Below are 22,633 nucleotides of genomic sequence, written 5' to 3'. Positions count from 1 at the left end.
TCAAGTCATGATGAAGGTTCCTTTTTAGAAAAGCCGTTTTTCACCTTGTGGCTTCAGTTCGATGATTTTTAGTGCAGTTTTATTTTAATATTTTTACATTGACTGAGAACGTTTAATTTAAGATTAAGAAAAAGAGGTCAAAATTGTTTACACATCCCTGTCTAGAATCGAAGCGTTTCAACTTTTTCTGCTAAAAGGGTTAAATATTACCCTTCTGAATTTTTTGCGAATTATGCACAAAAAAGGCAAAATTGAATCTGGTAGGTGGCCGAGGATTTTTGTGTGCGCGAGAAAGGGTTGCTACACGGAGTGTACACAGAGAGAAAGAGCGAGTGCCGTGTTTAATTAGAGTTTTTGAACGGGGAGGGCGGTGGCCGGCGTGGAAAAGGCCGAACGAACCAAGTTTTCCGGCCGAATTTCAATTAAGAGTCGGAGAGCGAGAGAGCGGGAGTGCCAGTCAAATCGATTTTGACCACATCAGATGGCCTTTGTGCGCGGCACTCAAGTCAAGGCGCGCGCACTCTGAAATTGACATGGAAATGAGTTTGCATTTTTGCTGCCTTTGAACTCGCCTTCCCCCGCAGCCCAGCGAGCGAGTGTACACCCCCGACTGTTTATTATTCTCACGTGTGTCTGCGTGTGCTCCTTATTGGGAAATTAAAGTTTGACACACCCGTGAAATCGTGCCGATTCGGCGGCATTTCGCAATCTGCCGGTGAAATCTGCAAGCCGGCCAGCGGGGGTGAGTCTGATCGGAGGGAGGGAGAGAGAGAGAGAGAGAGAGAGAGAGAGAGAGAGAGAGAGAGAGAGAGAGAGAGAGAGAGAGAGGCAGAATTAATGCCGCCGCCTTTGTTTCGCGCCGACAAAGAGTAATCAAACGGCAGATTCGCACCCTTTGGAGCCGACTTGATGAATATTTGAAATTGCAGATTCGCCGGCCGTAAAGTGTCTGCTGCTGGGCATAAAACAAAATAGCCATCGGAATAATATTGTTGTGCCGGCGGGCGGGGAGCTTTACGGCGCGGCCCTTAATCCAAACACCGGGCCGGGCTCGCAACCCTCAAAGTGCCAATCAAGCCGAAACAGCCCCTGTGCGCGATCCGACGCACGCACACGCAGCGCCCGCCAAATTCGGCCACGGAAAATCATGCAAATCAGCTGGATATCTCATAAAATATAGAATTTCAATCTGATAAGCCGCCCGCTCTTTCGGATCCAGTTTTTATTTGTGTCTTTAAAATCAATCGAGGGTGAAGAGATAGAAAAGCGGCTCGGACAGAGTTATTTTTAGCAGCAAGAAGCGTCTCTTCCGCGCCGCTGGAGAAAATCGAAACACATTGCCCGGACGGGGTGAAATCGAATATTAAACTGCTCAGATCGACAAGGGTCCCCGGCGTGTCAAACGTGGAATGATCACGCATTTCGATTGGACTGACTTCTAGAAAAGTGTCCTGTTTCTTCTCTTCGGGTCCGTTTTAATTTCGATTCCCTCTATTCTGGGAATATGATTGCGAGAGCAAAATGAATTAGCTGCCGTGAGTGCATCGCCGGTTGGTTTGAGCAACACAAAGCCAATTACAAAACCACTACCGCTGGCGAAACAACAGCGCAGTATTCAAAACTACGAACATAACGAACAAACACAGCATAATAGTAGAAGCGAAACATACGAGGGCAGGTATAGCCAATTTCCTCTTTTATTAGGCCAAATAGAATGGCAATTATAGTAAAATATTATTAGCGCGCAGCTAGCTAGCTCCTCGCAGCAATAATAATTGTTTACTACGGGGTAAAACACGAGCAGGGAGAGAGCAGAACAACACAACACCAACTTTACTCCTTTAATGCCCGCATAGTTGGTTGGTCGGTGGATGGGCCGAACAATGGCATATTCTGCGCTAGTGCAGCGCCTCGCTCTCTCTTTAATCTGCTCACATGCATCAAGGGGTAATTGAGGAGCCGTTATTAATATTTAAGCTGCGCGCTAAGATGCTCAGGTGCATATTATTGTTGTAACTCTCCAAGGATGCTAACGTGCCGGCCTAAGCCTGCTTATTAAAATGCCGGCCGAGAGGATTATTCGCCGGCTAGGCGAGCCTAGACCCCGTCGTTACACGCGCGCGTGCATGTGCGGTTCAATTAGTAATTTGTGGTCATTTGTTGCGGTGATGTGCTTTAAATAATGTCTCCATTTATCGGCGCCACGTCGTTCGAATAAATCTCTCGCTCGGCACGCTTAAGCGACGATGCACCAAATTGAGTTCATTTGCATGTCCCGTGATCCGATGCGATTCGCCAAATTGCCAATTATTACGTTGTGTGCCGGGTTATGTTCAAATGGTACAAATCGGCCAATAAGCGACGGAGTCAGTTGACTAATTTTTTCGTATCACCTTGAAGTACATTCAATTTTATTGCAGTTGCATGTTCAAACAAAAATTTCCAGCTTGCAAGCTTAAATATCAAGCACAAACAAAATTATAAAAAAATACACTTTCATGACCAAATTAAATATATATTAAAAAGGCACCTTTTACTACGGCTTTCAGTAACTAAAAAGGGAACCTTTGGTATGTCCACTCTGACATGCTCATAAAATTTGCTATATTTTTATATTTATTTTGGTTATTTTCAATATTTAATAACTACACTGTGGCGATTTTTAGGTAGAGGGGCTTGTGAATTATCGCAATGAATTTTTGACTGTGCTAATTTTAAGAATGCAGACCGTGATTCAGAGTTAATTCTAGTTACTGCTAATGATGCTTAAGATAATTTGTCTCTTAAAATGTCATATTTTAGCCACCCATCCTGGTTATGAAAGCACGCAAATTTATTTTTCCTCAATAGTCTTAATATTTGAAATGTTCTGCGATACTGAAACATGCTGGAAAATTGCTTTAAAGATATTTAATAAAATGAATTTAAAACTTTTTAGGCTGCAAGTTGTCGCACAGGTTACTTAACTTTCCTCTTATTGCCAATCTACCCGCTTTATTTCCCATTTTCCGCGTCTTGAACTTTTCATCTGGGGAGATGAAATAATGCTTTTTTGAAAGGGCCGTTTTACAAGGCGAGATTAAGGTTCGAGTCCCCCAGCGCGGAAAGTTGCGTCATTCAAACCGCGACGCAGACAATGCAAGAAACGCGCTTGTGTTATTGTTGCCTTTGCTGCCGCCCCCGCGAACCCCCGGCAGGAACAAGTTGAGCAGCATTTAATAATAAATCAAAGGAATTGGAGCAGTTGAATAATTTGAAACGCAATCAAAGAAGAAAAGAAGCAGCTTCCTTTAATATTCATGGCTGCGGCATTGAGCCGATAAACGCGCGCGCCCTTATTTTGGCATGCAGGGGGTGTGATAAAAGCGCGCGCTTGCTCGCTTGCTCGCGCGGGGGCCGAGACTGCAAACATTCGCGGCACAAAGAGAGCTGCGGTGTTCGGTCGGTTGGATGATATGAAAATATTTCCGACAAGAAAACTCTGCGGCCGCAGAGTGCGAGAGAGAGAGAAAAAGAGGGATTTGCTCGAGTGTGAAATCGATCAGCACAAAGCAGGCGGCTCTATTTTTCTTTGTTTCTCTCGCTCGTCCAAATCGAATTTGCCTGCCTGCCCGGATTATACACACGATCTGCATGCGCTGAAAGGAATGGAGCCGAGTGCTCTCGGCGGAAAAATTTATTCAGCACACACAAACACGATGAAAGGAAAAGTGCTGGTTGCATTTCTTGTTGGATTTTTGGATAAACAAGACTCGCGCCTGCTGGAAAGACTTCAATTTAACGAAGCTTTAAAAATGAGTGGTCGGTGATTCGGGATGATTTGAAATCAAAGTGGGAAAAGAGTCGAAAGACCTTTCCCTGCCTCTGCCGGAATGTAACCTTCCAACTTCACTCGATCACTTTAATTATTCTTTTTCTCATTACTCTTCACACCTTTTTCTTTCTCACACACTGGCTCGAGCCGGCCAAAGTAATTAAAGATTGACGTAGAGAAATTAGGTGGGAAGATAATAAAGAAAAGAGGCCGGAATGCTCGCTTTTTTCATCTCGACTCCTCTCTACAATAAAACACGCTCAAACCCACACGCTTTTGCGGTCCCCACTTCTTTTATACGCACAGTTCCACCTGAAATTCATTAGCGAAATATAAAAAAAAATAACGAAGCTACAACGAGTCTTCATTTTTACTGAGGTAAAACGAGAGAAGAAACGAAATAATATCTTTTGAACCGATAGAAATCAAATACGCTGAGAGTTCTGTGTTTTTACGTTAAGCCGGTGACTCGAATAAATTTATCAACTCAAGTCCCCATGATCGCTGTCGAAAAGATTTCCAACCACCTGCTAGTGACAGATCTACAAAATTTCAGGCAGGAAAGGTTTTCACTGGTGAAATGAAAGACCAGCTTTAGGAAAGGGACGACAATCTCTTTGACAGTTGAAATTCTCAAAAATGAGAGTTTATATTTGAATTTATGTTATACACATTGTGATTCGAATTTTTCTACAGCTTGATTTTTTACCATGTATCTAGATAGGAAATAATTCCGAGGTCGTCTCAAGGTTTCGAAGTATGCATTTGCGGCACATCCCTTTATAACGGAGCAGAGAAACATTAAACCTCCCCATTAGACACATCCACGGATTACAATGTCGGGTGGGTTGCATATTTATTCAATTATAAGACTGCTAATTTGCATTCTAATGGCGCTGCACCTGCATTCACGCATAAATAGTGCCGAGAAGAAAAAGCGACGACTGACCCCAGCATGCAAATTGCGGCCGTTAAGAACTTGTGCAACAGAATTAATTACCGCCCGCGTGACCAGCGAGTAATTCCGGTCCGCTTAAATCATCCGCTCGAATCCATTAGGAGGTATTAAAGATTAAGAAAAGGATGGGGGATGCCACGCCGCTGCCGTCGGCTCAGGGGTGCACGGAGGGGATGCAAAGTTTTAAAAGCCGGCGGCGGCGAGTTTTTTGAATTATTTCGGCTCATCTTTGTGTAATTTAATAATCCGCGTTGCTGCAGAAATCTTATTTCAAGCATAATTTAGTGCCGCTCGCTCAGAGTTTGTATTCAAAAGTTTTCGGCTCTTTGTGTTAATTGCGTTTGATGTCAAAGTGCTCTCCTCGGGGGAGGAAATTTCGGCGCTCTCAACATTCTCTCTTTTCTTTGCATTCGCCGCGGATAAAAGCCAGCGTGCATCATCATAATATCCGGCGCGCGGACGTCAAATTCAGGAATGTTAGCGCCGGGGAGTATTAACGCGCGCCTTTTCTCACGTCGCACCTAACGCGGGGGAAAGCTCGACTAAAAAGTTTGCAAATAATTTAATTTTTCTTAAATATGTGTCGCGAAACCTTTTTTGTAAACCCAACTTTAAATAGCATTCATATTAGCTTTGCAATGAGTCACAAGAGGACCTATTAAAAAAATAATTGCAAGAAACAAACATTATAGGCATCTACAAATCATGCAGTTCTCTGGCTCTTGAATTAGTTGTAGCAGGTTACGAAAATGGTTCTTTATTGGTCCCTTTGCATAGCTTGCAAAAAAGTAAAACGCATATTAATCATGTCGTGCCACCCTGCTGATGACAAAGCAAATACGATTCGGTGGCGACGTGCACCTGGCGGTCTAAAAAAGGGCAGATAGATTTTCGCAATCGCGAGTCAAATTTCCGGCGGCAGAATAAATTCAGTCTAATTTTTCACCCGGGACGCGCAACAGGAGGCCAAACTTTCAATACACTCGCTATTTCTTACTCAGAGTCGCATCAGGTCAGATCAGCAAGGTCGGGTTTCGCGTTCAATATCGAATGTAAACATTTGCGTTTCGGCCGCTTTTGTGGGTCTTCGCTCACTGTAGTTCGGGTGGTCCTGACATTTGGTCGCATATACAACCTGAATGAAATCCATATTCGAATAATCGACTCTTGGCGCAGACTTCCTTTGGTTTTCCCTCTGCTGCGGCTTCGGAGATGGAAATTTGTGCGGTCAGCCGGCGACCAAATCGAGTTTCTTTTTCGACCATCCGAGGGTGCGAAGAATATGCACTCGGGCAGATTGGAAATTGAAATGCCGGCCGACATGTGTTTCTTTCTCTCTTTCTCTTCGCTTTCGCTCGCCCGCTCGGCCCGAATCGCTGTTTTTATGGATTATTCGATAAAGAGGCGAAGAATCCGCACCCCTCGCGCCCCTTTCGCATCTCGATTACGGCCAAAGATTATTATTGCTTTTACGGCTCGAGCGAGGGAGGAAAGAAATTTTATCTCGGCACACTCAGTCAGTTAAGAGAATATGTATCATAAAAAATTGATGGTGTTAGTTTTATTTTATCTGACACGGAAAGCGCGGCGGGGAGCTCTGGCTTCCTCCTCATCGCCGCTCCGCGCGCCGACGGGGTCAGCAAATAAAAAATAATAATCGTAATAATGCATTGATGTGTCGCCGGTGATTCCGGCGCCGGGCAATAAAAGTCGGCCTGTGTTTCGGCTGATAGCACTCGGAAAGTGACTGCTCTTTATTTACACGAGAGCAACTGCGACAATAACGGCGTTTAAGGAAAGTGTCCACAAGAGAAAGATGTGATAAGATGTTGGCACAAAACAAATGCCAACTGTTTATCTTCGAAAATTGATATTTCTATTTGTAAACATGTTCGTACATACTTGTTTGCGACAAAAGAACAGTTAGTACAACACTAGAATAATTGCAGCTTTTAAATTGATTTATATTATCTTAATTAAATATATTTTTTATTTGTTTCCAAATTAGGAGTTTGAACCTATAAAGCATTATTTCTAAATTGGCCAAGTTGTATTTGAAAAACATTAAAGTATTTAGCCACATGTTCTGGCATTATATTGATGTCACTTCTTATGAACACCAAATCGTGTTTTAGATGAACTATTTTATAAATTAATCGTTATAAATTTTAATACAAATTAACTGTTGGTTTCTAAGGAGCACTACTTGGTGAATTAAGCGTCCAGTGCAAATCTCTGAGCTGCCGAAAGAGTGTGAGAACGCTGCGCGAAGAGATGATTTTATGCTGCTGACGGTAATAAAAATCGGAGCCTCTTCTCTCGGCTGTGTGAAAGAGATAAAAACAGAAGATGTTGTCTGCTGGGTGCGTGCGTAAAATAAATAGACACGAGAGCAAGTACTGCACCCGCTAGAGCGAAACTCAAAGAGAGAGCGAAAAATAATTCCCATAATCAGCAGGAGGAATTCGCTGAGCAAAGAAGTACGTTTTGCCTGACGCGTTTATTTCGAAATATATGGCTCGCCTTTTATCGCGCATTTGCGCAAATAAAACGCGAATTGCCAAATTAGTGTCAAACGCGAAAACACGTATCGCGGCTGAGTAACGAGCCGTTTTACGAGAGTGTTCGCACACCTACCTGCCTCGCAACAGGTCTCCGTGCGACTGATGCCACCGGCAGCTCTCGCATTTGCATAACACACGCATCAACAGTTGAATTCGAAACGTCCTATTCGAGGGGACACGCTTTGCTGTGCGTCGCCGAGTCCCTCCGCTTTTACGATTTACGATCAGTTTGCGTTTCTGCGTTTCCAAAATATTCATTCCGTCTGTTCAACTAGCGGAATGAGTGAGGTATGAGAAATTTAACCTGAGAAGAATTGAATATTTATGTGCTGGGAAGTCATTTGATTTTTTTTAATAATTCGCGGCTCCTTTAAAATAGTGGAGATGTGCTAAAATTGTTAATAATTTGCATATAGCCACTAGAATTACTAGTGGTAAACGCAATTCACATTCAAATTAAATTTTAATTTCTTTAAGACCTCTTACGAATTTATAAGTTTTGCAATTGATGAATATTTGAAAAATAAATTGGAAATTGACAGCTATTAAATAATTCCTGAAATCGATTTTGTTGTGAAATTTGAACGACAAAGTCCAAAGCCCAGGAGTTTTGATGGAACAACTGCAGAGGTGTGTATGTGACAAGAAAAAGTAGTGCGCAACGTTTTCGATCAGTCCTCTGCTAATTTATTTGCATCAAAGTGCTGTGCGACGCTGCTCGGCAGAGAAGGGTAAACAAAACAAGGCTGGCCGATTGTAATTAGAGCGGAGGAGGAGTTGTTCCAGGGGCGTGAGACGGCATCCTAATGTCCGCTCAGTCGCTTATTTCCAATGCTAATTAGCATTCGAATGTTTTGCAGGGCTTTTTTCGAATTTCCAGTTGATGAAATATGCAAACGACCTGAAAGCTCAGGGGACTAGTCGCGAACAATGCCACTTTTGATGCAATTTATTTTCTTCTTCTGGCCCTTTTTTCTTTTCCGTCAACGAATTCCGCATTTAGTTTGTGTTGGCGTTGGCAGTAATCTTTTGCTCGGGCGAATGCAATTTGAATGGGGAATGCGGCGTTTCGCATTCTGTGCTTGCGAAACGGCTGCGTCGCTTTTTGTTCTCGCAGATTGAATTTGACTGGTTAAAAGCCGTGCTGCTCTGCTATACTGCTGCTGGATGTTTGCAGAGGAAAGCGGTAGCGAAATTGCCGGCGGGCTTTTGCTCTTTCGCCGGGAAATGTATAAACGCAGAAAGCGAGCGGAGAACACGGCAAAAGGGAATTGAAAGCAGGCGCAGTGAGTGCATTTCGCGCAGCTCTCACAAAATGCCAATTTCGCCCGCGAATGATTTTTTATCTCTCGCTCCGAGCAGCGCGCAAAATGGAAAAGTCGTCGCTGATCTCTTTTCACAATAAACTTTACACATAGCTACCGCGGGGGGAGTCGCCTTCGATTCCAAACGCATGACTCTGGAGCGAGTGTGTCTTTCGAGCGGAACCTACTGCTATTATTGGAAATGTGATTTCTGCCGACAACGGGGCGCGGATTATCGGCGTCTGCGGCGATGCACACGGTGCGGTGACCTCGTTTGCAGGGTTGCACACCCCGAGAGAGCAGAGCAAATGACACAAAATGGGCGCGCACGCGACCAAAGAGCCCAAGACCTGCGCACAAATGCTGCAAAAGCCGGCGCCCAGGATTGCGAAAATGCAATGATACATACACGCGGAGAGCGGTAATCGTCTCGGTCTCCAAGATGGCCGCGGCTTGCAAATGAGCTGGTGTAAGGACGGCTGCCTGCCGCCGTCTTTTGGCCCGATTCGACCCCCTGGAGCCAAAACGCCGATTGATCTCTTTGTTGGCTACCCAGCTTTTTTCGCCGCGCAGATTCCGATCGGCAATTACTCGGCTGCTGAATTGCAGACTGAACCCATATTGGCCTCGGGTCAGCCGCCAGACCGACACAACTGTGTAATAAAACTCGGTGTGTGTGATAAATATTCAAATTCCCGGCCACAACGGGAACAGGATTTGCTTCGTTGAATATAATGGTGATTGACGCCGACTGACAACAATTCTATGCTTTCAAACTTGGATTAAAACAAAAATAAAACCATACATTAAAAAAAGGCTAAAAACTTGTCACTAATTTTTTTGTAGCATAATATAATTTTCCATTTGCTACAATAAAAGTCAAGGAAATAACATATTAGTTTGTAACTGTCTCACCTGGAATACAAAAGATTATCTGGGATTTAAGAAAAAGAAAAAATAAAAAAGAAATATTATTTATTTTGTCCAAAGGTCGTTTCCTCATACGAACGTTGCCAGCCTAGAATGTGTACCATAGGGTTGAGATATTTATCTATTGAGCAAGCGGGCAGCGAAATCGTAAAAAAAGATCGATGCATCGTGTGCTGTTTCTCTCTGAAACAAACATAAATCGTCTTCGGTGTTCTGAGTGTCATAAAACGAGCGCCGAATCACACCATTTTTTGATTGCCCCAGCCGTAATTCGACCCGTATTATAAATTCACTCAGTCAGTCAACATAATAATAACACAGACACATACTACAAGCCGTGAGTGAGTGAGTGTGTGTATTATTTTAATGCCCTGCCGGCCGGCCGGTCCAGCCGGCGAGAGAGTTATTTCGGTTTATTGATGCGCCGTAAACGAACAATGAGAGGGCCTAAATCTCTTACTCCGAGGAGGCGGATTTGTGTTATTTTCCTTCCCAAGGCCAGCACTAATGCAGCTTAATAAAAATTCAAACAAACGCGCGGCCCATAAAAATAATAACAATTCATTAGTGCGCGGATGAGAAAAGATCATTGATTGGCGATAAAGAAAAAGAGAAGTTCGCAGGCCGTGGGCGGAAAAAGAGTGTCTCGAGCTCCGGCCGGCCAGTCATTCAAGTCACTGATAAAATAACCTTTCAGATCACTTAGAATAAGTCCGCCCACTCGACCTGCCGACAGCCGCGGCCAGGGTACGAGTGCGGCCACCCAAGACGACCTTCGCATTCGATTTTCCGCCCGGCCAATTGACACAAAAGCACACAATATATTTTATATATATATATATATATATAAACAGCATTCGTTTATTTTCTACCTGCAGGTCGCGTTATTGTGTAATTGATGATGATTTTGGCTTGTTTGTATCTTTCTGCATCATTTGTCAGATACTGTTGTTCTCTTTTGATGCAATACGTAGACCACCTTTTTACGATTCGTTTCAACAGGTAAAAATCATATTTGGGCGAATGAATAAAATGCACCCGTTGGATTGATATGAAAGGTTCAAAAACAAATTATAAAATTGTTTTATAAATCAATTTTGCTGCCGACCACCTTGCAGTATTTTTGTTTGGGTGAAATATGATTTTGATGCTATGGCCTACAAGAGAATTGTAAACACTTGGTTGATCTGCGGAATAATTGTAGTGAAGGGCGCCTAGTTCAAATTTGATATTCTATTTGAAGCGGTTCCAAATCTTGAGAGCTAATAGATTTTTAAAATTGTTTCAGTCTTGTTCCAAAAGAGGCTGAAAAAGGAACGCAAGGCTCGCAAGCGGCTGCAAGATCAGCTGGACCTGGAGATAAAGCGGCGCTCGCAGTGTGAGGAAGCCCTTAAAAACACGGCGGCAGGCGAAGCCCTGCGGCTAATCAACGGTGAGTTACTCTCTTTCCTTCACAAGCATGCACTTTTTCGTAACGTTTAAGGCCAACCAGAGATGCGTCATGTCCCACTTTCCCCCTATTTTTTTTTTAACCAAAAAACCGTTTTTCTACTCTGACCCCGTCACGGGTGTGTTTTGTGCTCAAATGTTGTTGTTTGCGGCACACAGAGGCGAGCGAGCAGCAGAACAGTGCGCGCGACACGCAAAAGGAGTCGCCGCCCGCTTCCGGCGGCGCCACCTCAGCCGCCCCCGGCATCCCCGGTCCCCCGGCGTCGAGCAGGCACTGCGAGCCGCCCGGCGGCAACGACAAGCAGTGGAACTACCCGTCAGGCCTCGATCTCGTGGCCGGCGGGGCTGCCTTTTGGCAAAGTTACTCAGGTAAGTTGCACCTGAGCGATCTCTCGCCCTGAAACTAAAAAATGCCTGAATTGGTAAAATTAAAAAAAAATGACAAATTACAAAATATCGTATAAATGTTTTGCTTGCTAATATCAGCTGAATTTAAAGCATCCTTTTTTCGTCGTTTTATAAAACACTATATATATGAATTAGATCTTGCTAGTGTTACAGAGGATGTTTTTTGAATTTATGTATATACCGTTGAATAGCATTATTTTAGCAATAATTGTAAATTTAGGAAATTGTTAATCATTGCAAAGATACAGACGAAATAAACCCAGCCCATTTCCCTTTTTGCTTCCAAGTTCTTTAGAATAAACAACAGGCTCTTATATCCCAAGTGTAGCTGACACCGAAAAATCATTTGAAAGACGCAGTTTTGACGCTCGCTGCTGCTCTGTTGTGTCAAAAATTGAAAGCCGTTTCGGTATCAGATCGGGTCGGGGGTGGCCGTGCCTATTTCACCCCCCGGAGCATCTGCAGAAAGTGCATCATTACGTCTCGCAGAGAGAGAAAAATGCGCGTTATATCGAATAAAATAGCCTGCACCAGATTACGCGGCTTCGAGGGGAAAATGCCGTGGCGATTATGATGATGACGGCGGGGGTTGGCGTCCTTTTTCGGGGGTACACACCTCAATATTCTTGTGGCTTTTCGGCTGTCACTTTCTCGATCCCATTCTCATGCAAATTAAGCTTTAAAATCGCGTCAAAAAGACTGACGTTTCGACTTTTCGGATTTTAATTTCGGACGGACGGGGATTTGGCGGCGAAAGTGCGTGTTAATTAAAACCTGAGTCCAAAGGTACACACAAAGTTTCCAATTGAGAGCGGCCGTGGAAAGTTTTGCGCGCGCAAAAGGGCTTTTGGCTCGCATGCAAATCGCAAATGATCTCGCTCTCAGCGCAAAATTCAAATTAGACGTTTTATCTGGCTCGTAAAAGCAGTTAATTCCAAATCGAGCCGCGCGGAATTCCTCGAGTAAAACGAGAACAAACATTTTCTTTCACCCGCAGCGCCGTTTTTTACTGTAACATATTTATTCTTAACGAGCACCTGAGCGCGCATCATTTGAATATTGTCCTCAAGAAAAATATGATTTCCAACCAGGCGCGCAGAGGCGAAAGAAAATATACATCGACGCAACAAATCTCGCCGGTGTAATTTCGAACGAATATTACTGCTGCGCCTCGGGAGCCGTTTGTGTTTTCAGTCAGTCAAGTCAGTCAGTCCATCAATAATAATTATTCGGATTCTCTTTTCCCAGCAGTTAGATCGAAATCTCATTCCTCCCATACTGCTCTCGAAACTTAATTTTCTTTTTATGCAAATGCCGCCACCGCGAAAACGGCAGCCGATCGGCCAATAATACTCTCCTTTTATCAGATAAATCATTCCTCTCTCGGCGACCGATGCTGCTTTACTCGATTTTGTACGCACCCAAATCGAATTCGCGCATCAGCCGCCCAGCGTAATTACACGTCGCAGCGTTTCCAGCCCGCAGCTCGCGCGTTCTCCGAGATTTCCAGCAGCTTTCGACACTCATGTGATTTCAAAAAATAAACATTGTGAGGCAAAAATGAGTTTCAGCTTGCTCTTGATGGCCGAATTGAATATTTCTGATTTTAAAAGCCGTCCCAAGGTTGCGAGAAAACACATTTATGCTCTGTCGATTTGCATATAAATCCGAACTGCGTGGAGCTTATTCCCGTGTCACGAATTTCGCAGAAATCGATCGGAAAACATAATTTTATTTTATATTGGTAAGGCGACCTGAATTCCCTTCGAGTGAAGCCTTTCATGAGTTTTTTTCGTTGCATTAATAATATAAATACTTCGAGCAATTATCCACAGTCGACTTATTAAATAATAATGCACGAGCGACGCAAAGTAGAAAAACTCGTTTCCCCCCGACCGAACTCACAATTACGCGCGCGGCTATGATAAGGAGAAAAAATGGGAATTGTGCCCTACAATGTGCGCACTTTTTGGCCGTAATTGAATTTTATACGCGCGCGCCTCGCCAACCAAATTAAACTTTATTGAAATCAGCACTTTTTGCCGGCGAAAAAGCTGAATCCGCCCTTCTGAAAAACTCAACTTTTTATATCCTCACCGGAAAATTTTTAATAATCGAATAGTAGGCGAATAAGACAAGTTCGTGCAAAAAACACGCGTCTCTTTTCGTTTCATCCTGTGTGATGCGTTGTGCGCCCTTTGAAATTGCTTCCAGAAAAGAAAACAGGCGCCCCTGAGCAGGCAGAGTGGAAAAAGTGGAATTGTAATAAAGCTGACTCAGCCGGGCATGAAATTGAATAAACGCTGCTGCGAAAGCGAGCGCGCGAGAGAGATGATGCTTTGCGTTTAATTCGAATGCATAATGTAAAAAGCGGCGACAAACAAACGCGCCTCGGGCCGAAGAGAGCAGCGAGAACGAGAGGCGCAAGGGGTGGCTATGCGAGCACTTTGATTAACACTTTGTAGTTAAGAGGATTCAAATTGAATGCGTGCGTGCAGAAAATAATCCAGTGCGTTGGCCTGTTGCAGAGAGTTTAGTCCAGGAGCTGGATGTAGAGCGCAAAAGCCGCCTACAGCAAAACGCCGCCCAGCAGCAGGACAGAGCAGCCGACGCCAAGTCGCCCCTCCAAGGTAGGCAACCGGATATATATACATTAGACCTCTCGTCTCGATCCCGTTCAAATGCGAGCCGTTTTAAAACAGACTGATCAGATAGAAAGGATGCAACGTTTTATAGGCCACTGTTGCATTTAGGTCTGTGAATGTTAGTTAATCGACTGTTTTTTTAACTGTCGAAGGATTGGCAAAGGACTATCAAATGAGAACAAAGCGTGAAACTTAAGCCATTATAACTTATTTAGAACTAATAAAACAAACTTCTACAATAGAACAAACTTTTTACTCATGTGAACCCATTTTGCAATTATAAAAATTTCTTGTGGATTTGGTTTGGAAGCCCGAAAATGTTTTGATCTGGTTGCCAGTAGAAAAAAATCTTTTCGTGTACGAAACTCATCGCAGACCTTCATATTAAAACAGACTTAATTCTGTTATGGCTGAAAATTTGAAAGGAAATGTTTCGATCACGTCACTTAACACATCTAAAAAGTCGTGATTAAAACTTGCATTGGAACAATTCAAATTTGTCAAATAACATATGGCGCAGTTCATTTTTTATTTATTAATACAAGAACAAAAAGGAACTGGTACAATTGCTTTGAATTTTTTCTAATTAAATCTGGTACTTCCTAATATAAAGGAAAAAGACTTAAGGCTCTTCTTATTTTATATTATGCAAAAGATAGATTTCAAACTAATATCCACTGTTGAGGAAAATCGAAATCAATTTTAGGAGGAATAGTACAGCTTGAAAATGGAAAGCTCATACCATGTGTTGGATTTCGAGTTTGGTTTTGGCTTCGGCGGCAAAAAAGGGGCGTTTTCCTTCGCGGAGGCAATTAGCGATGCACCCTTTAATAAAATTGAAGCGGCGTTTTTGCGCCGTGCGCATTGTGCGTTTGAGGGCGCTTCATCAATCACCGCGCCGCCTGGGTATTTGCTGAAGTCTCCATCTTTGTTACATCAATCATGAGAAAGTGGAAATTCGCTCTGAGGTCTTGACAGCAGATTGTCCTTCCTAATTTAATATCGAATTCTAATCTGCAGCACGCCGCCGCCGCACCCTAGTCGAGCGCAGTTTAGCGATAAAGATGTTGTTTTCTCCTCGGGTCCGCCAGCCGCTTTTTTACTTTTCTCCAACTCCCTCGCCCACCCCGATGGCCGAGGGTAAAAAATGCCCCGAGCGTTACACGCACAAAATTGCCATCAATTGTGCGTTTGCGAATGAATGAATACATCACGTTTGCGCAGCAGAGACTTTCTTTTTTCAATTTTGCCGCGGGATATAAACTCCCCAAAACGAATTTCCATCTCCTTTTTTTTTGTAGCAATTCTGCAGTATCCTTCACCGGAAGAATGCCTTTTTGAAACTGATGACAAAGACACTGCAAATTTATCCTTGAATAATTTTAATCGTTTAAATTAAAATACAAAAAATGGACATTGGTTTGCAAAACAATATCTAGTACATATTCGCAAATATTTATCGCAGTTTTAAATTATTTTGTCACTAAAATTGTGCATAAACAAATATGTACATAAATTCAAAAACAAGTTGAAGCTTAACAGAATAAGTGTGGATTTTTCTGGTTATTTTAAGTCATTTCATACGTTTCACATTTCCTACTGAAGACAACGCAGCCAGTTTCGACGAATTCCAACAATCGGTAGTGAAAACATTCTCAAAATTTGTAACTCGCCTTGAATTTGTTTTTTTATGTGACAAACTGCTAAAGTACTTCTTTCCAATTTGATGATTGCAATAATGTTACCAGCAAGACTTAATTTGAATCAATAAAAATGCAAGTCCATCGCTGACTGAGAACTGAGAAGCGCATGCATGACCTTTCCCATTACAGAGTGAGAAATCTTGTTTTTGCTGATTTTCCCCTGTTGGCAGCGACCAACTCTTTTCTTTCGCGCCTCGACGATAAAATAAAGAATTTAAAGTGCTGGCAAAATCTTGATATCGGCGCGACGATTGTTTTTCAGTGTTAAAGCTCTGCTCGATCATGAATGAGGCAACGAACAATGGACGAAAAAGCCGGTGCCGTGAATTTATTTACGGCGCATACCGACGCCTCGTTGACAAGTTGTACTGTCTCTCCGCGCGTTGTCACCTTTTCCGAGAAATATTTAACCCCGAGCGAGCATAATTTATTTCAGTCGTTTTATTAATTTGCCCGATAGCATCTCGGCCGATTGTTTTCACACCTAATGACGCTCATTCGGTTTTTTTCTTTTTTGCTTTCGTGGGAATAAAAGTGGCTTTTATCTCGCAAAATTCCATGCAACGTCGTGACTTACCGTATTCACGACCAAACTGAAACCTCTCTCTCTCTCTCTCTCTCTCTCTCTCTCTCTCTCGTGCTCTTTATTTACCCTGCGCGCGCGAGTACAAAAAGTTTGCATGCATTTGGAAAACAACACGCGACTCGCAGGAATCCAAATAAAGTGACCGAGTTTATGCGGACTCAGAGTCGGTGACAGCAAACGCCGGCGCTTTTCTATATGCAAATCATTTCCTTTATATCAGCAGTTTTTAATTCAGACATTTCAACAGTCATAAAGACTTCATAGCTTTCAACCAGGCTAGAAATTTTTCACTTTTTACGAGCTCTGCATGGAAGCTAGAATGCGATTGCCAACCTGAAACAGGTTTCAATGAAAGATCTCTCTCAACACGATATAAATATATAAATGCTTTCAGCGATATATCAAGATTTTCTTTTCTCTAGTTGAAGGGAGAAAATAAATAGCCACATAACTAATTTCATGCTTTATATAAATCGTTTCATCAATTTAAATTATACAAAATAGAATTGATATAGATAATTTAAAACTTTCTAGAGTCCACGGCAAAACGATTGAACTATTCTGGATGTTGTCGAAACTCATTAACTAAAATAACAAACACACACTCCCACGTGAAGTAGAAGCAGAGAGTCTGCAGGTTGGATGAGACCCACACTCGCACGTCGAAATAAATAAACTGCGCCGAGGTGGCCAATTACAAGTTGTAGAAAAGCAAAAACGGCTCGCTTAAATGCAAATGTGTCGCGTCGCTGCGATTACAATCGAATCAAATCATTAAAGAGCGTGCAATTAAACTTATCTCTGTATTTGAACAGGCTCGCGCCCTTCTTTTTTTCCCTCCTCCATTCCCGACACCGGTGTACACGCAATTAATTAACTAACTATCTTGGTTTGTTTGTTGCAGAGCCGCGCACTGGCTACTACAAGAACTCGGTCCTCTTCTCCAGTGCAACCTAAACGCATGCAAATGAGTTTTCCTCCACTTTCAAGAAAGACACCCTAAGTGCGAAAAGTCTCATTTGCATGTAGGCCGCCACAATTCGGAGAAGCACAAATGCTGCTGGGCTGCTGTACATACGAGAAACAAACAAATTCAACTCGTTTCGCGGGCACTCGGTGCGACACACGTCATACGGAGCGGAGCGAAAATTTGCGGAAGAGTGAAAGTGGTATTTTATTTGTTCTTTTTTCTCGTGGGTTGTGCACACTCATCAAAGCGAGATCTCAAAAGAAAATGAATTTCCCTCCTCTCGTAGGCACGTGCCAAAATGTTTGTTAATCGCAAAGGGTGCGTAGGCAGTTTCGTTATTTTCTCTACTAATTTCTTCGGAAAAGTCAAAGACTGCAATTTTTTCAACCACAACACAACTCATATTTTGTTAATTATGCGAGAGACGTGGAAAATAGAAAATGTTCATTCTTAAGTGCTTCTCTTTCCTTAAGTGCGTAGTTGGAACCATTTGGAATCTTTGATATTGCTGATCAAAACGATTTTTTGAAACCACTATGTTAAAAAGTGCCAATCTAAAACTATACCAAATTAATGATGTAGATTACATTGAGAACTTCTTTTCCTGAAGAAAAGAAAGTGAGCACAAAGTTTTTAGAGAAACAAACTGGCCGATGTTAGGTGAACATCGATTAGACACAGACCTCCTTAGCACGCAGTGCTGTGTTCAGGTCATAATTAATCGGTACAAGATACATGTTTTCAGGTGCAAAAATGGCAAGGGATGAAATCGATTAGGTGGTCTGACTCACCCTGAGGCCAATGCTGACATGATTGATTTATATCAAAGCACCGGCTACAATGCTTGCTGGTTTGCACCTTTCCAGCATGCGTGATTTGGCTTCAAGGGACGAATGTCTAGCGTTTCAATGCAGTCCTCGGTGCGGGGCAAGTGGCCCTTCAGTGGGCTGGGTCCCTGTGCGGCCTGGTGCGCCCATGTTATCCGTTCGCGGTGTTACTGGGACCCAGGTTTCAGCATTTGTGCTAGTGCAGTGCGCGCCCTTCCCGGTCCGAGGACAGGGATAAAAAGCTAAAAATAAAATGCCAAAACTGCTATAATAAAATCGAAAATCGAAATTTCCTAGTGGTCGTGTTCCTTGAAAAATTGGCTTCTTGCCCAAGTTAGATTTCATTTTTCACGTCTCCCAGGTCGATTTTTTTAATTGTTTCTCTTGCGTTTTCATGCCACATGCATATCAACCCGAGGGCTAGTGCGCACGCGCTGCAGCGCGATCAAAATCGCGCCTGCGCACAAGCGCAAAATGCCCATTTGCCATTTTTAATCGTGTGTGTGCAATGAACGAGTTTGTATAAGTTATTCGCTGCGTAAAAAGAGAGCAGTGAGAATGAGAGTGAGAAACTTGTTTCTTTGTAAGTAAGTGTTAATAGGCTATCGAAATGGATTATGAAATTATGATTATAACTCTCTGACAAATTGAATTATGTAAAGCTAATTAGGGGAAGCGAACCTTTGCGGCCGGGCTTGCGGCCGCGGCGGCCCCCGTTATTTCTGCATGTTGACTAATAGAATGCTGGCAAATGAATATGAAACCGCAAAACGAAGCGAAGAGAATTCACGCAAGCCGTAGCATAAGCTAGTTTTAATTACGAGAAGAGAGTCGCATCTCTCACTGGCGCAGAGTGTAAATTATTGTTGCTGTGAATATATCTCGTTCGTTTTTCCCAAAATCACCGGCGGAATTTCGGTTTGGGCGGCGCAAGTGTCGTCTCAACAACTGTGTACATAAGATAGTTCAAATTTTACGAATCCCCTGCTAGTCTCGCCACCAATTCGGACATGCAGACGTCGCCCCCCGACAACGCGCACATTTTTGTATTGATTTCCCTTTGTTTCCCCCTTTTCAAGACTGTACATTTGTTCGATTAATAAATATTATCATGTATATTTTTGCCCCAATTGCACCAGCAAAAAATGCAATTATGCCTAATTTCTAGCCGTGTGTAATTTCGGAGCGGTAGCTATTACATTGACTTAAATTTAGTTCCTGTCGATTCGTCGCCCATGAGGGCCATGAGAGAAAAACAAAGTGTAATTATTGCAGTGTGTATAATGGCCATTATTATTGTACGTATACCTTTTAAAGCGCGGACGACTCGCGCCGTCACACTTAATTGATAATAAGGAACCGCTTATTTGTTAATCGATCAAGTTTGCAAAAGAAGAAGATACAATTAAAAATAGCGACCAAAAGTGTATAAAAATGTTAGTGTCGCATTTCAACGCAGAACTCGTAGTGGCACATGAAAGAGATAAGTAAAATTAATATATTATATATTACTACATACGAGACGATACAATGTACTGCGCTCTATCGATTGTTTGTTTTCTAATAATTTAGCTGTGTAACGTGTTATCTAAGATTACGCATCAGCATCTAATATAAAGATAATTATAAAAGATGAGTAAACCGCATACACGCAACATAAAAATAATTGCGCGCATATACATAATAAGTGTAGTGTAACAATATTTAAAATAAAAATTGAGACAGTTAAACCAGTCTGAAATGAAGTTTGTTTCTTTTCCCTTCATTCCAAAGTATAAAAAAGAGTAAAAATTAACACAGGTAGTATTTAGGGCCAGGGAGTTTGCACCCAGAGGCGCTAATTATCAATTTCGATTCATTTTATTTCTATCTAATCACATAGGGTGTTCAATAAAATGTGCCCACAATTTAAAATGAAGGGAATTTATTTTAATTGCTTCCTTCCCAGTGTCGGACGGAAATATGTTCAATTAGAATTGTTCAATATTGTGTAATTTAATAAGAAATAAATTTTTAAGCCATAGATGATCAACATATCGAGTTTCACCAAAAGTTACTTCATTCCTGAATCACGAGAACCAGCACGTTCAGCCATATTTCTCGTTTATAGGACCAACCAGAGATTAGAAACGAAGAATTGCATTTTTTCTACCGTTTCAATGAGACCAAAAAATTGCGTGACTTAATCAATTTTTTCATTTACAGTCGAATAAAAATACTTTCTTGTTCTCTTTGTCGGCAAACTGTTGAGGAAGATACAATTTGTTTCACTCTTCAACCATTCCTTATTCATTCCAAAGTCTTAACCCCCAGAGAGATACTTCCATGATCGGGGAATGAAGCTAAAAATATTTCTTTTATGGATAGTAAATAGACCCTTTTTTGTTAAGCTTGTGTTGTTGACTTAAACAAAATTAAGAATTCTTAATTTTATGAGTTAATACGAATAAATAGCAGTCCATTTATTAATTTAATATTTCATTGTAAAATAAAAAAGGTAGCTATTATTCCATGCAAATAAACTACGTGTACTTTATTTGCTCATTTTATTCCGTCAACGAAATACAACGAAAGCGCTCCAAAGGGGAGCGTGCTACGTTGTAACTCGTCACGAGTTGAATCGCTATTTTTGGCTTTTTAATGAGCAGATGCACACGTGAGAGAGCAGATGAGACGTCTTTGTCCACCCCTTCTGCTTTGAATAATTCGCATCCTAATGACACTAATCAATCACTTTTCGTTTTATTATTAAAAATTATTCAAATGTCACAAATAAAGGGTTGTCGTCGCAAATAAAGGCCATCAGTCATGCACGCGTCAGTGGTTCGTTTTCGTTCGCTCGGCGGCGCGCCGACAACGCACAAAAACCAGGTATTAGACAGACTTACTTGGCCAATAATTCGTTCTTGAATCGGCGCGATTAAATCGTCAGTTTGGAAAATGCAAATGGTGCACGGACATATAATCTAATGGGCCGCGCGAGTGAGAAAGGGTTTTGCCGCAGGATTTGGTCGTCTTTGCTCCCTTTGATGGATGACACACAATGCCGCTGCCGCCGCCGCGAGTGCAGATCGAGCGCCGGCGACTCACTGTCAAAAAGCGTGATTTATGCGCGAGCCCCTCGAATTTCCACCCGCTTCTGATACCTTCTCCCTGCGTTGTCATTATATGGCTACGAGCACGTTGCATATAATAATATGCCCCGCGCGCGCACACACACATGCATGCATACCTTTTGCCTCGATATTTTTCAGCCCCGCGCGCACGTTGACTTTTCCAATCGCTTAACTTTTCGCCTGAACACATAAACTATCATGATGCGCGTGGTATGAAGAGTTTTCTTGCTCTTTCCAACCCGATCAGCCAATTTTGGTTGTGAAATGTACACGGTTTTAATAACATTAAATTCTTTATTATAGAGATAAAATTGTCATTGGTCACAGGGAAGGCTGAAATATATAAATATAAGATAATGAAGGCCAGAATTTTTATTTTTTATAAGTTTTGGCTTTACTAAAGTTCTTAAACCGTTCGTTATGATAGATGCTCTAATTCGAAATCCAATTGTTTTAAAAATGCGTTTAAAGAAGTGAGGTTACGTCAAAGTAAATGACAAGTCAATGATGAATAATAAAAAAAATATTAAGAACGGGCAATATTACTGGTAAAAAAAAATGGATAAGACTACTCAGGAGAGCAAAGCCGAAATGGGCTTCAAATCATGTTTAAAACTCGTTAAAGTGTGCGCCTTGCAAAAGGGAGGGAAACTGTGCCGCAGAACAGGCTTTTATCGCGGCTGGCATTTATATCATTTCACTACACGATAATGAAACATATTTTTTGGTTAAAAACTAGAGGTCTTGAGCCAAAATTGGCCGCCTGGTGCAGCGCGGATGGCTGAAACCTCTAAATCAAGTGATACGATTCAAAAATTATCGGAATTGAAAGTAATGATATAACAAATATTCAAAAAAAATACCCTTATTACCGAAACATGAACTAATTCTTTAGTGTGACATTATGTGTGGCTAATCCATAGCCACCGAGGAATCAATGATTTGCTGGTATCTAGAAACCGTGAATGCTATAAATTGACTTTCCTGCATTCCGTTTTTTTAATTTTTTTAATACACGAAAAAAATATTTTGGAATTTAATTCCCTTTGAACTTGGCATTATAAGCGATGAAACAAATTCGAAATCTAGCGCAAAAATTCTAATTTGCAAAAATTTGCAATGCGGAAAGGGGTGCGTGTGACGGTGGAATCGGGAATTCGGGGGACGGCACGCGGCGGCTTTGATGAGAGCGGCACATCAATCTTTTGCGCGCCGTGTCATCGCATACAGCACACAAGTGCGCGTGGAGAGAGAGAGAGAGAGAGAGAGAGAGAGAGAGAGAGAGAGAGAGAGAGAGAGAGAGAGAGAGAGAGAGAGAGAGAGAGAGAGAGAGAGAGAGAGAGAGAGAGAGAGAAAGTG

General features: G+C 42.2%; 1 protein-coding gene across 15 annotated transcripts in view; it reads left to right on the top strand.

Moving 5' to 3' along the window:
• The window catches only part of dac (dachshund), a 91,172-nt gene extending 71,280 nt beyond the window's left edge, over positions 1-19,892 (top strand). For 9 of the 15 annotated variants that reach the window (XM_065486731.1, XM_065486733.1, XM_065486730.1 and 6 more), the window contains 3 exons: positions 10,859-11,002; positions 11,179-11,388; positions 13,956-14,179. In XM_065486731.1, the coding sequence (XP_065342803.1) occupies positions 10,859-11,002; positions 11,179-11,388; positions 13,956-14,134 (533 nt within the window). In that variant the 3' untranslated portion in view covers positions 14,135-14,179. Of the gene's footprint in view, positions 1-10,858; positions 11,003-11,178; positions 11,389-13,955; positions 14,181-17,265 lie in introns of those variants that run through there. The other 6 variants (XM_065486736.1, XM_065486729.1, XM_065486726.1 and 3 more) reach the window with 4 other exon arrangements.
• The last annotated feature ends 2,741 nt before the right edge of the window (positions 19,893-22,633 follow it).

The sequence above is a fragment of the Cloeon dipterum genome, chromosome 3 (genome assembly GCF_949628265.1).
Source record: "Cloeon dipterum chromosome 3, ieCloDipt1.1, whole genome shotgun sequence".
NCBI lineage: Eukaryota > Metazoa > Arthropoda > Insecta > Ephemeroptera > Baetidae > Cloeon > Cloeon dipterum.
Note: the sequence above shows the minus strand (reverse complement) of the source record. Positions and strands in the feature narration are given on the sequence as shown.